This window comes from Stenella coeruleoalba (genome assembly GCF_951394435.1).
Source record: "Stenella coeruleoalba genome assembly, chromosome: 17".
In the NCBI taxonomy this organism is placed as follows: domain Eukaryota; kingdom Metazoa; phylum Chordata; class Mammalia; order Artiodactyla; family Delphinidae; genus Stenella; species Stenella coeruleoalba.
This window is the reverse complement of record NC_137163.1, coordinates 27,233,545-27,249,287: the sequence shown is the minus strand read 5'-3', so window position 1 is coordinate 27,249,287 and position 15,743 is coordinate 27,233,545. Positions and strand designations below refer to the sequence as shown.

General features: G+C 43.9%; 1 protein-coding gene across 3 annotated transcripts in view; it reads right to left on the bottom strand.

Moving 5' to 3' along the window:
• The window catches only part of SYBU (syntabulin), a 113,218-nt gene that overhangs the window by 3,444 nt on the left and 94,031 nt on the right, over nucleotides 1-15,743 (bottom strand). For all 3 annotated transcript variants that reach the window (XM_079901186.1, XM_079901185.1, XM_079901187.1), the window contains 3 exons: nucleotides 8,113-8,215; nucleotides 1,437-1,640; nucleotides 287-436 (listed from right to left, as the gene is read on the bottom strand). In XM_079901186.1, the coding sequence (XP_079757312.1) occupies nucleotides 287-436; nucleotides 1,437-1,640; nucleotides 8,113-8,215 (457 nt within the window). The remainder of the gene's footprint in view (nucleotides 1-286; nucleotides 437-1,436; nucleotides 1,641-8,112; nucleotides 8,216-15,743) is intronic.

Genomic DNA, 15,743 nt, shown 5'->3' with positions numbered 1-15,743 from the left:
CCGCAACGGAAGAGGCCACAACAGTGAGAGGCCCGTGTACCGCAAAAAAAAAAAAAAAAAAAGCTGGACACACCCAGAAAAAGCAGAGGATCCCTTCCAACCCAGGAGGGTTCCCTGGACCCCTGAAACAGCAGGATTATAAAATAGCTCTTTTGAGAGACTGATTTAAGAAATGTGACAAAAATTAAATGAAGTCATTTGTCTTCTTTTCTTGTGTCGGTTCATATTTCATTTTATGGAAAAAGAAAATGTCCTAAACCACAGCGTGCAAGGAATGTGGATTCACCTCTCATGCAGTCGGCGCTCAGACTCCTTGAGCCTGGTCTTCAGGTGTCTCACTGTAACCTCTTTCTGCTGCAGAGGAGTCAAGTACTGCTCTGGATTTGGGGGTTTGACACCATGATTTTCACCACAGGACATGTACCTTCCAGATCGTCTGAAACAATCGAAGTAGCGACATGTTACTTTTTCTATAAAAAGAAAAGTTAAGGCACAGCTAACAGGTTGAGAAGAAATGGCAGCCGTTTGCTGGGACCTTAAACCCCAGCAGCGTGTGACCTCACTTCAGAAGGGGGACAATAATCCACCTGCCAATCTTAGGACTGTTCAAACTGGGAAGATTGGGGGCCGGGTGTTTGTGGAGGGGGTGGGGACAGGGGAGAGGGAGATTTTCTGTGGCCTAGGGATGATCTCATATAAAACAATGCACAATTGTCCACCGGCCTGCCTGGCAGTTCAGAGTAACAGGCTATTATGTTAAAGGACAGTGAGTAGGGGCAGGTGGGAGGGCAGGAAGGAGCGAGGTGACCTCGCTTCCACACAACGTGCCACTTGCCTAAAGGTCCCGATTGTTGTTAGTTGAATTCAGATTGTTCTGACATCAGTCCCTGGTGTGAGTGTGCTGACTTGGTGGAAACTTTCGTTCTTCTGCAGGGAAAAAGGCTAGTCGTCTCACCAGATAGGTTTTGTAAGAGAGGCGCCCAGTGCTCTACAAAACTTCCCTTGCTGGAATCTTGGCCCCTCTTAGGCCTGGCCAAGAGTTCCTGCTCTATTCCCAGTGCTTGACACAGTACTGGGCACAACGTGGTGCTCAATAAACATCTGATGTTTGAGTGAATGAGCAAACACACGAATGGCTCTTCTCTGTTCGGAGGGAAATGCACAGGACCCTCCTACTGCCGCTGTGCCATTTTTACTGCCTAGCCAGGAACTCCTGGGACTGCGGAACCTTATTAGAAATGAAACTGTGGCTCGTGTCCTTTCTGCAGCAGCCCTTGAAGGATTAGCTGAGTGTGGGAAAGGAAAGAGAAGTGTTGTATGACAGAATAAGGCAGGGGATCAAGAGTTGTATCATTTAAAAAAAATTTTTTTTTTAAAGAGAAGCTTACCAAGTAGGACAAACTAAGAGTCATGAATTGGGAGACAGACGCACTCACCTCATGACGGGGCTGCAGTCACTTCCCTTGTAGGAGCCAGAGTTGCTGCTACTGGGGGAAGAAGGCGCATAACTGGGATGGATGTTAACGGGACTCAGCTGATTCCTGCACAGCATGGACAGAAGGTCCTTCTCCCGTGGGGAGGGTGGGCTGTTGCCAGTCTTGTACGATGAAGCTCCATTGCTCCGCCCATGGGGACCTCGACTGGGAGAGAAGCATGAAGAATGTTAGAATCCTTGGGGCTGTAGACACTCAAATGCGAACGCTTTGTTCCTTCTTAAAAGCTAGTCACCACTGAGGAAATCCAATCTATAGGGTTGAAAAGGGCAACATAATTATTAGAGCAATTTGGCTTTATAAGTCGCCTTCTTCCCACCTGCCCGATATTTTCTCTCCTGTGTCACCAGCACAGGCAACCTCTCCCTCTTCTATTCTTTCAAATAGTTTCTGACCATAGATTAAACCCAGCTGCCTGCTAAGAACACAAACCATGTAAAATATTGATTTGGTTTCGTTTCGTTCCAGAGGCCATTTTGAAGATGTGGCTTTTGTTCCAGTATACCTGTTTCTGTGTAAAAATATTCAGATTTGGCTCACGTTGGGTAAGAAAATTAGGGTGTTTCATTTGGAGGATGGGGGAGAAGGGGTTTGCCCGTAAAGAAGAAGGAAAAAACAGGATAAATATAACCCACATAAATGTATCATCTGTAATTTTAACCACCTATTTTTTTCTTTTTTTTTCCATCCCCAATGACATAGCACAACCTTTATCATTTAACTGCTTAAAATGTTAGCCCCCTTTTTTTCCCTGCCTCTTGTCTTGCCCCTCCAGCAAGGAGGCCGTCCCTGTGGTGAGAGTGGCTTTTCCAATATGGAATTTGAGTATCGCTGGCCTCCTCAAAGCCATTCAGTGATTCCCCGCAGCCTGCAGAATAAAGGCCAGACCCCTTAATACAGCTCACAAGGTCTGACCCCACCACCCCATCCAACGCATCCTCTGCTGTTCCTCCCCCTGCATTCCAGATGATGTACAGTTTCCTGATGGTCCACGCTCTCCATCATCTTTTTATTATTCTCTCTGCCTAGAATTGTCCTTCTGCTCCTACCCTGAGCCTCTGGGTACCTCCTACTTCAAGACTGATGGTAACCTACTCCAAGCAGCCTTCTCTGGACCCCTCACTCCTTCGGCCAGTGTAGGTAATGTTCACCGGTGCTTTCCAACACCCTGTGCAGGCTTCACCGTGGAAATTATCACAGTGCCTCACCACAGCACGTCTGTCTGTCTTTCCACTAGACTAGGGCATCCTGAGGGCAGAAGCACAGCCTGTGCTTTTACATCCCCACTACCTCCTGGCACATGCTAGGTTCTTCCTAAATGACTGCTAAGGGAATAAACTGGGTTGAAGTCCTGGCACTGCCACTTACTAGGAACTTAGGCAAGTAAGCCACTTAATATTGGGGATATATGATAACTCTCACAAAGTTGATGTGCAAATAAATCAAAGAATGGATGTTGAGTACATTGGACAAGCTGTTAAGGGCAATTCAACTGCAGGGTACTGTTTCTGGATAAACTGTTTGAACCTCCCTGTTAATCTAGTTCCATTAAATTTGATACCCCGGAGTGTAAGGAAGCATCTAGAGAATGTTGAAATTACTTTAAATAGGGTAGCACGTCTATGTCAGGAATATATCTTGCTGACATTACAAGGAAACCAAAGGGAACAAGATACTTTTCATATAGCAGGACTTATTTTTGTCAATCCCTCTTTGCAATTTTGATTACAACTGTATCCAACGGACACATCTCACTGAGAAACATGAGTGAATGTGAGTATGAGTGTGTGTGTGGGTCTACTTGGCTCCAAAATCACAATTACTTACTTAAAATCGAATACAATTTGAACTAGCAGTCAACCCAGTAAATCACATATAAATGAAACATCACCAGATTCTAAACTTAAAAAGTTCTTTCCTTTTGAAATCATCCACATGGACTCTGCCTCCTTTTTTGTGAGAAGAGGACATTTTATATGGAACAGATGGGCTGGTGGCTTTGTGACAAACCAACTTCAGCAGTTCTTTGGTGGGTGTGGGGCAGAAAAGAATATGTACTCTGGCTTGGATGTGCCTCTCTATGCTTCACTTCTGTTGGCCTGACTATTTCTTAATGTGGCTGTGAGAAAGATGGAGAGTCAACCATTACAAGTTAGGAGAAAGAGTAAGGAGCTATCCCTCATGTGGACCTGGGGAGTTCTATTCTGAGTTAACCTTTGCTGAGAACCTTCTGTGACCCAAGCCTTGTTGCGGGTGCTCTATGAACATTGTTTCACTTAATTTTGACCATCATGGCAATAAGGCTTATGGCAGTAAGACTGGTACAATGATCATTTCCCTTTTATATTATGTGAAGTACAGGCAATACTCAGTTATGTGAAATAACTGAAGCTCAGGGGAAAAAAAAACTGGTTCAAGAACACACAGCTCAACTGGGATTTAAATCTAGGTCTCAGCTCTACAGAAATGTCTCCAGCTTTATACAAGTGGAATATATTGTTTGGGTCTTGTAAACAGGTATATTAGGTACTGGCTAGGTATGTGGTTATTACCTGAAGAATTTACCACTGACTTCTTTAGTTTGATGCATGCACTAAGATGCACGATTAGTGACATACAAATTAAATGAGATGAGGATTTTGTAAGAACTCATCTGCTATACAGAAAAGAGCAAAAACTCTTCAGACTATCAAACATTACTAAGGTATAATTGAGTCTTGAAATATATTTCAGGAAATGAGCTATTAGGCTGTTTGTAATAGCTAACTTTAAAAAAAGAAACTACATGCTTTAAATTATCAGTTCTGTCCCTTACATTTAGTTTAGTTCAAATGCTAACATATGTGGGTACAAACTCATTGTGGATGATAATAAAAAACATTTGCAATGGAGAAGACAGGATTCCATGTTTGTCAAGGCCGTGCACAGGCAAATCTGACGCTACCTTCCTAGCTCTCCCCAAATCCCTTGGTCTGATGGACAAAAAGAATGCAGCCCACAGAGAGGAGATAGAATTCTGGTACCCCGCCCCCTTCCTGCAAATCTTCCTGCAAAACTGGAAAGTGAGAGAAAGGGAGAAGTGAAGAAGGGATCCTCAGAAGGCTCCCAGGTGACTCTCTATTCTCCAGGCATTGCCCTTTCCTTCAGGTAACATCCTCACCCTCACCGTCACCGTCACCACCACCATCACCACGCTCACCAGCACTATTATGGGCTGAATGGTGTCCTCCCCAAATTCGCAGGTGGAAGCCCTAACCCCCAGTACCTAAGAATGTGACTGTATTTGGAAACGGGGCTTTAAAAAAGGTATTTGTGCTAAAATGAGGCCCTTAGGATGGGCCCTAATCCCAATTTGACTAGTACCCTTATATGAAGAGGAAATTTGGACACAGACAGGCACAGAGAAAAGACAAGGTGAGGAAACAGGGACAACACAGCCATCTACAAGCCAAGGAGCAAGGCCTCCACAGAAGCCAGTCCTGCTGATACCTTGATCTTGGACCTCTAGCTTCCAGAATTGTGAGAAAGTACATTTCTGTTGTTTAACCCCCCCCCGCCACCGAGTCTACGGTATTTTGTTATAACAGCCTGAGCAAACTAATATGATCATATTCACCATCATCAGCGGCAACAGTGGCAGCATTTTGCCCATTAGTATTATTTTTATCACTATTGACTAAAACAAGCATGTAATGGCTCTTTTCCTGAGTTCTGGGCACCGTGTTAAGCATTCATATCTATCAGTTCATTTAAATCAGTGAGGTAGGTGCCATTATTACCCCATTTTCCAGAACAGGAAACTGAGGCTCGGGGCCCTGGGTCTTGCACCTAATAAGCAATGGATGCTGAACTCAAGCCCAGGTCCATCTGACTCCAAATCCCGAGCTTTTTTTTTTTCTTCTTCTTACTTCTCTCTGCCTCTGATTAAGATTAGAGTTTTAGCTTTGTTGTTGTTGTTTTTAAATTAATTTATTTTTGGCTGCATTGGGTCTTCGTTGCTGTGCACGGGCTTTCTCTAGTTGCAGCAAGCGGGGGCTACTCTTCGTAGTGCGCGGGTCTCTCATTGCGGTGGCTTCTCTTGTTGCAGAGCACGGGCTCTAGGTGTGCAGGTTTCAGTAGTTGTGGCACGCGGACTCTAGAGCATAGGCTCAGTAGTTGTGGCGCACGGGCTTAGTTGCTCCGCGGCATGTGGGATCTTCCTGGACCAGGGCTCGAACCCATGTCCCCTGCATTGGCAGGCGGATTTTAACCACTGTGCCACCAGGGAAGCCCTAGGGTTCTAGTTTAAGAAAGAGAACTCCTCAGAAATATCAGCAGAGTTGGCCTTCTCTAAGAAGAGATGGTTTGTAAATCTTTTAAGTTTTGTTTTTAAAATTGCCTGTCAAAAACATTCCTTCCAACTACCTCTGTCCTTCATTTCCCCCACCCCTTCACCACATGTTCCTGCTAGCCTTCCTCCCAGGATCTAATCCTCCACAAAGAAAATTCATCTACTACAGGAGGAACCAGCCAATTAAAAGGATCATAAGTTATTTTAAAGTTTTGCATGGTACCCGGCCCATCTAGAGGAGCTAGCCTCAATGCATGGTCCTGTAGAACACACAGATTGCGTGAAACACCTGAGATGCTCCAGACCCTCTATCTACTGATGGTGCTCTGTGCCTGGGTCAGATAAAAAAGTGAACATAACGGACAGAACATTTGCCTATTTCAATTTCCTACTGAGCATATATCTATTATGCATATATTAGTCTGTTAAGCATATATCTGATTTGCACATAACTATATTTAACAACTTTATGTTTAACACATCAATTTTTCATCACCGAGAGAATTCATGGATTCCAGACTAGAATATTTTCTCTAAGTCACTCAGTATAACTGACATTACCTTGGAATTTAACCACAAACACAAATTCCTTTGAAATGCTTAACAAAATTGGCCTGCTCTTCAGGCCGTTTCTTTTTTCTTTTGCCTCTCTGTTCTTTGATGCCTTGTACCCATGGGTATGTGCTAATTTCTTGAATGGGTGAGATAAATGGCTTATTCTCAGAGCAAGCCACGTCTGATTTGTACAGAGAATGTTTATAGTTACATCCTGTGATCCCAGAGGCACTTTATTTCCAAAATAAATGGTATTTATCGATTTTGAAGAACAACTGTGCTTCTTCACTGTGGACTTCACTCTTTAGTTACAAGTTTGTTTGGCTTCAGCTTTAACAATAAAACTCTGCACTGGGGATCTCAGGTCCCTTTATAAGTATCAGCCATATCTTCTGCTCACCTAAGAGAAGTGGGAAACATTTGCTTGCTCAGTCCTGGAAATGCAAGCTTTTAGAAACTAAACAGCTTTTCTTCAGCAAGGAACCTTAAAAATCATGTGGCCCAATCTCCTTTTTACACATTTGGACACTGCGGCCCAGGACAGTCAAGTGACAGTCACCCCTGTGTCGTGTGGCTCACTCCATCGCTTTGTTCAGGTCCCTGCCCAGAGCTCACCTCATCACAGGGTCTCCAGGAACCAGCCTATCTAGAATATACCAAACATCCTATTACCCTCCATATCCTTTCCCTGTATTAAAAAATATATATATTATTTATATGCATTTATTATCCTTCTTTCTCTACTAGAACGAAAATAGTTTTTCATAAGTTTTGTTTACTGCCATATCTCTAGAAACTGCGTCACAGTAGATGCTCAATAAATACGTATTGAATGAATAAATGAAGCCACTGACGGCAGCAGAGAATCCTGGGGCTGAATAGCTGTCCTGCCAAACGTGAACAGTGGCTCCCATTTCCCTCACAGATCTTCTCTCCCCCAGTCCAAACAGCACCAATGGCGAACACCTGCTGATGTTTCGAGCAATGACCTCACACTTTACCTGAATTAACTAATTTAACCCTAACAATAAACCCTACCAGGTGGGTATGACTGTAGCCCTATTTTCCAGGGGAGAAAACTGAGGCGTAGAGAGGTTGAGCAACTTGCTCAGGGCCACACAGCCTGTAGATGGTGGAGCTGGCGTTCAAACCAACGTAGCCTGGCTCCAGAGCCCTCACACTTGGCTATTCTGTTCTACTGCCTCTTTCGGTGGGTAGGGGGCACCCAGGCCTATGAACTCCAAACTTTCTTCACCCCTTCCCCACGTGAACGTTGGAGGTGGCCAGAGGGTCACTATGCTTCTTTCACAAAGACGAAAAAGGAAGCTCAGCTAGAGGAAAGAAAGGGTGAAGTGAGAGGCTTTGCAGCTAAGAGGACAGATTCATGAAGGGGCGGCAGGGTGGGAAGTGGGAGCCGACTAGCCTGATCCTCAGGTGAGCACACAGGTGGGTGAGGGAAGGAGAGAGATGGGAGGGAAGGCGCCAGGGCTGCACGAGAGGGCGTCGCGGGCGGAGGAACACAGGGCAACCACGTCGTGACCAAGGTAGGTGAGGCTGGGAAAAGTACCAACTGTGAATCACTGTAAAAACCAGCCAAGCAAAAAGCACTCACTGAATAAGCATAAAATCGGAACGCACAGTAATCCAGGTGGTTCTAGAGAAACAAAGTACAGGTCAGTCGCCCGCGTAACACGTCTTAACGATTACAGAGCAGGGGGCAGGAGGCGGGCCTACTTGCGTGAGAAAGAGGACCGCTTGCTTCCCGCAGCAGACATGTGGACCTCAGGCGCCGAGATGCTGCCCGTGCTGCTCGAGGAGCTAAAATCGGCTTCGCTACCTGAAAAACAAAGGGGGAGAGAAGCATGAAGGAAATGAAACCCGAGAACACGCTGGCCAGTTCCCTGCCCTCCGACGTCCCTGGCTCCCCGCGTTTGCACACGGACTCGGCAAGTGGCCGGGTTCCAGCGCTCCCAGGCTCCCAGCGTTTTCCGCAAAGCAGACGAGAGAAGGCGCAGGCATGAGGGCGTCGTTTCATAAGCACAGCTTGGGAGCACAGTGAGGCAGGTTTCATAGATGCCGGCTTCCTGCAGAGGAGCAGCGGTGACCCGGGTCCGGCCCCAGTGCCCGCCTCTCCCTGTGCGCCAGCACTCCCGGGAACATCAACGTGCCGGCCCCAACGTTCAGCAGAATGAAAAGCCTGCTCGTCACCCCCAAAGAAGTTTTTCCCAGCGAGTTTATCTTTAGGCTTTGTAGTCGTCTAGCCGTACTTGAGTTTGGCACGTTAGGGTCTGGAGATAAGCAACCGTCTAGAAGCTGTCATGGGGAAAGTCTGGGCTGCAGATAACTGCTCCAACCGGCACTATCTGATTATCCACCTTCTCTGGCTGCAGCTGCAGTTTTTCTATGAAGAACAGAACCTTAACAAATAGCAGGAACTGAACATTTCCAGAGACAGTGAAAAAAGTTCACAGTGACAGTGACAGAAGCTGTGAATGAAATTGAAATTTGAATAGTTTTGGGGGTGAGTGGAGGGGTCTATTAGTTTACAAATATCACGTTACATTTGAGCACAGACCAGAGTTCAGTGTGTAATTGGAAACATGCTGTGTGGTAGAATAACTAATATAAATTCACTTTTAACAAAAAAAATACATAGTTCTGAAATAGTAATAATGAAAACATTCCATGGATTGCCTGGGGAAGTGCAGGGGCCATGGAAGAGGTAACAGAACAACAGGAAGAAGAGAACCAGGATTTTTTTTTTTTAAAGAAGAAATTCCAGATGTTTTTGGAGAAATCAATCTGATAGGTACACAATTTTATTTGACCTTGTTTCTCAACTCCTATGCCACAATTTGTGACTCTTCTGGTCTAAAACCCAGAGCCAGATCACATTTCTGAGTTGAGGAAAATATGAATAATCTAAATCCCTTGCATTTCTAACAAGCAGTGATCAGTAATCCTCATTTATTGATGATCGCAAGTCTTTATTGAGAGCACACTAGGTTCCAGGCCCTGTTCAAAATTCTTTCTATACTTTGTATCTGTTCATCTTGACAGCTTTGTAAGGCAGATATTAATCTCACTCTTCTACTATTGAGGAAACCAAAGCTGATTTACTTGTCCAAGACTTGTGGGTGATGAATCCTGTCCAGGACTAAATCCCATAATACTCCTGTGATAACATGTCCTCAGGAAGGCAGTGGTTAGAAGCGGGGGCAGGAGAGGTTCCTCTATACACTGCCATCTCCCCCACAGTCAAGATGAGCCATAGGGACAAGATGCAGCCAGACCAGCCCACTGGTGGACAGGTGCTCTCACTAATGGGGTGTTTTAGTGTTGCTGGAGGGGAACGTCAATGACAGCAAGGCAAAGAGAGAGAAAAATCCCTTCCCTGGTTTCTAGGACCTCTCAGGAAGGTCAGCCTCTTCTGGGAAATAGATCGAGAAGGACCCCTTAGTGCAGATGACAGCAGTGAATCCCAACTCCCGCAGAATTCTGGGAGGATTAAGGTAGCAATTTATCAGAACTGGGACTGGCTATTCCTTCTGGATTTCAGAGACTTTTGTCTAATGATGTAATGAACTCCCAGAAGCTCCCTGAACCTAATTAGTTGCCTCTGAGTAATGTGTTGGCTAACCTGTAGTATTTAACAGTCTCAAGGACTCATGATTGGTAGTGCTATCCAGGAACACACTAGTCCTGACAGCCTAATTCAACCAGCCTTGTCTGCTAGTACATTACCAGGCTGGTTATTAAATGATAGAGGTGGACAGTTTTCAAAAATAGATCCCATGGTTGCAGCTACCAGGTGTAAGATATTATTTTCTAATGTAAAATTATTACTCCGAAACACCCAATTTTCACTCTTTAAAAGGTATGCAGAAATTCATCAATTACAATTTAACTGCCTGCATAAAAACGGAAATTCTAGAACAGAAACAGACAATTGCTGAAAACCCATTGTTACCTCACGATGGCTCTGATCTGCAGTAATTATGTACCCTGAACTGAAGGGACAACTTTGTTCTAAACTTTATTGCTCCTGGCACTCAATATATTGACTCTTTACTGTTTGAGTACTATGATAGTGAAAAATGTATATGCTACTTAACTATTTCTGTTTATGATTTTTAAAAATATAAACTATTTCCAGTTTGCTTATTGCCATGTAAAGTCAATGCACTCTTTTTAAGGGATACACAGAAAAGGCAATTTTACTGTGTGATCTGAATATATTCTCCCCATTTACTAAGAAAACTCAGAATAAGGCTGGAGGCCTGAAAACCTCTTATTTATCTATTATCTGGCAACAAAGACACTGGGAGTGAGAGGCACTCCTTAATGCATTTCCTTTAAACAGTGTATGCAACTAGGTGATTGCCATGGGTGCTGTATGTAGTTCAGTGCTCTTTTGGGTTACTAGAATCATACAAAGAGAGTTCCTAACCTAAAAACATAGGCCCTGAGTCAGACAGCCCAGGTTCAAATCCCACCTCTACTGCTTGCTAGATGGAAGACGTAGGCACATTACTTCACCTCTCTCTGCCTCAATTTCTTAATCTGTGAAATGGACATTGATGATCATAGCACCTGCCTCGTAGGGTTATTGTAAGCAATGAATATCTATCTGCCATCTTAGAAAAACACCTGATCTGTTGTAAGCTCTCAATAAATGTTAGCTGTTATTATTATTCTGCAGGGGTTAAAAAGACAACTTTTATTATACTATACATCTCCTTTGCGGAAAATTTAGAAAATAGCAACGATGCAGAGGAAAAAATATAGTCTATAATTCCATCACCAAAAAATAACCTTTTGGCATGTAACTATTCAGCATTCATACTTAATACATTATTATGTAACCTAATTGTTTTTCTTTTAATATGTGAATATCTTTAAAACATGGCACATTTTGTTTTACTAAATCAATGAATATGTAGGCTATGTCCAATTTTTCCATCATTAGAAGCAAAAACTATGTGCCAGAAACCATCCTGAGCATCTTTTACATATTAATTCATTTATTTCTCATGACAGGACAGACCCTATGAGGTAGGGACAGCTAAGGCAGAGAAGTTGAGTGATGCTCACCAGGTGTCACGACCTGGCTCTAATTCTACTAAGAAGTAGAGCCAAGAGGGAAACCAGGCCGTCTGACCCCAGGGTCCATGCTTTTTTTTTTTTTTTAATTATATCTTTTTTTTAAGTTAATTAATTATTTTTGGCTGTATTGGGTCTTCGTTGCTGCACGCGGGCTTTCTCTAGTTGTGGCGAGCGGGGGCTACTCTTCGTTGCGGTGCACGGGTTTCTCATTGCAGTGGCTTCTCTTGTTGTGGAGCACAGGCTCTAGGTGCATGGGCTTCAGTGGTTGTGGCTCGCAGGCTCTAGAGCGCAGGCTCAGTAGTTGTAGCTCACAGGCTTAGTTGCTCCTCGGCATGTGGGATCTTCCCGGACCAGGGCTTGAACCCGTGTCCCCTGCATTGGCAGGCGGATTCTTAACCACTGCGCCATCAGGGAAGCCCAGGGTCCATGCTCTTAAACAAGGGCTTAATGGCTATCCTTGGGCATACAAATTTACATCCTTGTTTATTTCCTTAGAATAAATTCCTAAAAGTGGAATATTTAAGCCATAGTATATACTCATTTTAAGACTTTTAGTATATATTCCATAGGGATTTTTTGGATGGCATCAGCCGAAAGCAGTTTTGGTGGACAAGGAAGTGTTTGCCCCCATCTGCCCGTGTGTAGACACCTGATTGGTAAATCTCTGATGCCACAGGGAATACTTCGACAAAGCACAGGAAACAGTATTTGGCCATTGAAGAGCTGTGCTTGAAAAGCTGAAGGGAATTTAAAAATATGCATATCCAAGCCATCCTCATCAACACTGTCTCCAACCAGCTGCTGGGGTTGGCAGAGCAGGGTTCCAGGACTAAACAGGGAGGATGCACTTGATGACCTTTAAGATAGTTGTGATGCCGATGTCCTGGTGATTACACACCCTGCAGCGGGCTTTCCAACCATCAGGGAGCTACGTTTTTTGTTCAGTGGTACTGCTGGATCCTCTCAAGAGGCTTTATTTTTATTCATAACCTTAGGGTAATAAGCATTCTGTGCATGTGATGGTAAGGCCGGGAATTAGAGAAGGAAGGGTCAATGGAAACAAAAAGAATATGGGCAAAGACTGATAACTAGATGTAGTTTTTAAAAACACTGCCTGTGATTCAGTCTCTTAGGACGTTATTATTTTTGCCTCCTTTCAGGAGACTGTGAATTCCTCATACATCAGAACATCACAGGCCTCTGAGAACAGAGCCATCCTGACGTCTACGAAGCTGTATTAAGCCAGCCTAAACCACTGCTTTAAGCAGCCCCAAACCTTCCTTTATCCTTTGTCACCACAAAGCTATCAAATTAATTCAGGTTGGCCACCTATATCCCCAGCTCAAATAGAAGCAGCAAATTAAAACAAAAACAAAACAGTCCCCCATCAATTCATCCTCCTATCCCCCACCCACCCCCCCCACAGCTACACAGATCTTTTATTTAAAGGTCTCTAGGGAGGAGAGAGAAGCCATTTTCACTGCAAGCAAGCAGCACTATGAAGGAGGAGCTGCAGCAGTGGACACATGTAATTACAGAAGGAGCTACTCCAAGTATGTTCAGTAGCAGTGACTCTTAGCTGCAGAGCTTTGCGGGCCCAGCCAAGGAATCCAAAAAATGCTTCACAGGGGCTTCCCTGGTGACGCAGTGGTTGAGGGTCTGCCTGCCGATGCAGGGGACACGGGTTCGAGTCCTGGTCCGGGAGGATCCCACATGCCGCGGAGTGAATGAGCCCGTGCGCCACAACTACTGAGCCTGCGCGTCTGGAGCTTGTGCTCCGCAACAAGAGAGGCCGCAATAGTGGGAGGCCCGCACACTGCGATAAAGAGTGGCCCCCGCTTGCCACAACTGGAGAAAGCCCTCGCACAGAAACGAAGACCCAACACAGCAAAAAAAAAAAAAAAAGTAAAATGGAAATGTTATATATATAAAAAAAAAATGCTTCACAGCCCAAAAAGGATTTTTGTTTTAGCTTTTGCAAACTATTCCCAGAACCCCCATAGGTGTTTATCTCAGAAAAACACACACACACACACACACACATATATATATATATATATATATGTTTTCTTGCATATCAGAACATGTCTTTCTGAAAACTTGTAAATACCATTTCCATTTTATCATAATTTCAGAAAAGATTTATCTTCATTCTGATTGATGTCCGTATGGAGCTCCCATCCAGTTAAAAGCATATATGTAGGGCTTCCCTGGTGGCGCAGTGGTTAAGAGTCCGCCTGCTGATGCAGGTGGACAGGGTTCGTGCCCCGGTCCGGGAAGACCCCACATGCCGCGGAGCGGCTGGGCCCATGAGCCATGGCTGCTGAGCCTGTGCTCCGCAACGGGAGAGGCCACAACAGTGAGAGGCCCGCGTACCGCAAAAAAAAAAAAAAAAAAAAAGTGATTCAAACTGCCATGAGGGCATGACTCTCTCTCTGAGCCTGCCTGTGTGTCTATCCACACATACTGCACTTCTTTTTTCTCCTAATAAATACTTTACTTGTTTCACTACTTTCTTTGTGGGAATTCTTTTTCTGCAAAGCCGTAGGGCCAGGGCCTTGTCACCGACCACTGGTCTAGTGGCTAGGATTTGGTGCTCTCACCATTGTGACCCGACCTCAATCACTGGCTGGGAACTGAAACCCTGCCTCAAGCTGCTGCAGGCCCAGGCCACCCAAAATCATATTAAATCAGCAAAAAAAAGAAAAAAAAAAAACCACAGAAAACTGGGCAAAGGACATGAACAGGCAGATGGCAAAGAAAGAAAAATAAACAACCAATATACCTGAAAAGCCATACAATCTCACTTATAAAATTAAAAATGTAAATGAAAAAAAGATTTTTTTCATCAGATTGGCAAAAGAAGAAAATCAAAGTTTGATAACACTGGTCTGTTAAGGGTTTGGGGCAAAACACTGGTAAGATTTAGCGAGAGTGTGAATTGGTGCAATGTACATAAAAAAGAAAACTATACTGCTAGGAACTTATCCTGCACATAAGCGTTCAAAAAGACAAGTAAATTGTCCTTCAATACTGACTGGTTAAGTCAGGTGGTACAGCAACCTAAGAGGATACTCTGCAATCATGAAAAGGGGTGACGTGAACCTGTGTGTGCTGAAGTGAAAAGATCCGGAAGACCTGTTTGTTATTAGACAAGAAAAACAAGATGCATAAGGGTGGGTGTGGCATGCTTGCTTCTGTGTAAACAATTCTTTAAATAATAAATAACTTGCTACATGCATAGAACATTTTTCTTGAGGGACAAAATAGAGATTTGTTAATAATGGTTTCCCTTGAAAATAGGACAGTGAAGATATAAAGAGACTCTTCATTTTATAACTTCCTGAGCCATTTGGCTTTTCTAACCATGTGCTTATATTACACTTGTTATAAAAATTATAAATAGGGGTACAGTGCAATTATGGACAATTGATTTTTTTTCTTTTTTCCTTAAAAAAATCTAAAATTTTTAAAGGAAAATCATTATATAATAAAAGTAATCATGGACTTCCCTGGTGGTGCAGTGGTTAAGAATCCACCTGCCAATGCAGGGACACGGGTTTGATCCCTGGTCTGGGAAGATCCCACTTGCCGTGGAGCAACTAAGCCTGTGCATCACAACTACTGAAGCCTGTGCGCCACAACTACTGAAGCCTGTGCGCCTAGAGTCCATGCTCCGCAACAAAAGAAGCCATCGCAGTGAGAAGCCTGTGTGCCACAACGAAGAGTAGCCCCTGCTCGCCACAACTAGAGAAAGCCCATGTGCAGCAACAAAGACCCAACACAGCCAAAAATAAATAAATTAAAAAAATAAAAAGTAATCACATCACATAGTGCAGTATTAAGAGGGCTTCGGAGTGAAGCCACTTGGGTTTGAATCATGGCTCTTCTACTAACTCTCTGGAGCTTTGAGCAAGTTGTTTACCCTCTCCCTGCCTCAGTTTCTTCATCTGTAAAATAGGGATGAAGATATTAATAGTGGGTATTGCTAAGGGATTGTGGGGATTAGGCGAAACATACAAAGAAATTAGAACAGTGTCTGGCGCATAGCAAGCACTCAATATACGTTAGCTTTTATTATTTCTAACTAGAATTACGGGTACAGTGGCTTGAGGTCCAGAAGACCTTTCCCTTAAAAAGCCCCACAATAGGAAATGCCTTATCTCTCTCAAGTCAGGCATTTTTATAGTCACTCTTCACAAAAAGTGGTCTTCCCTCAGTGGAGAGCATGTTTCTATTTTCAACCGTGTGTGTGTGTG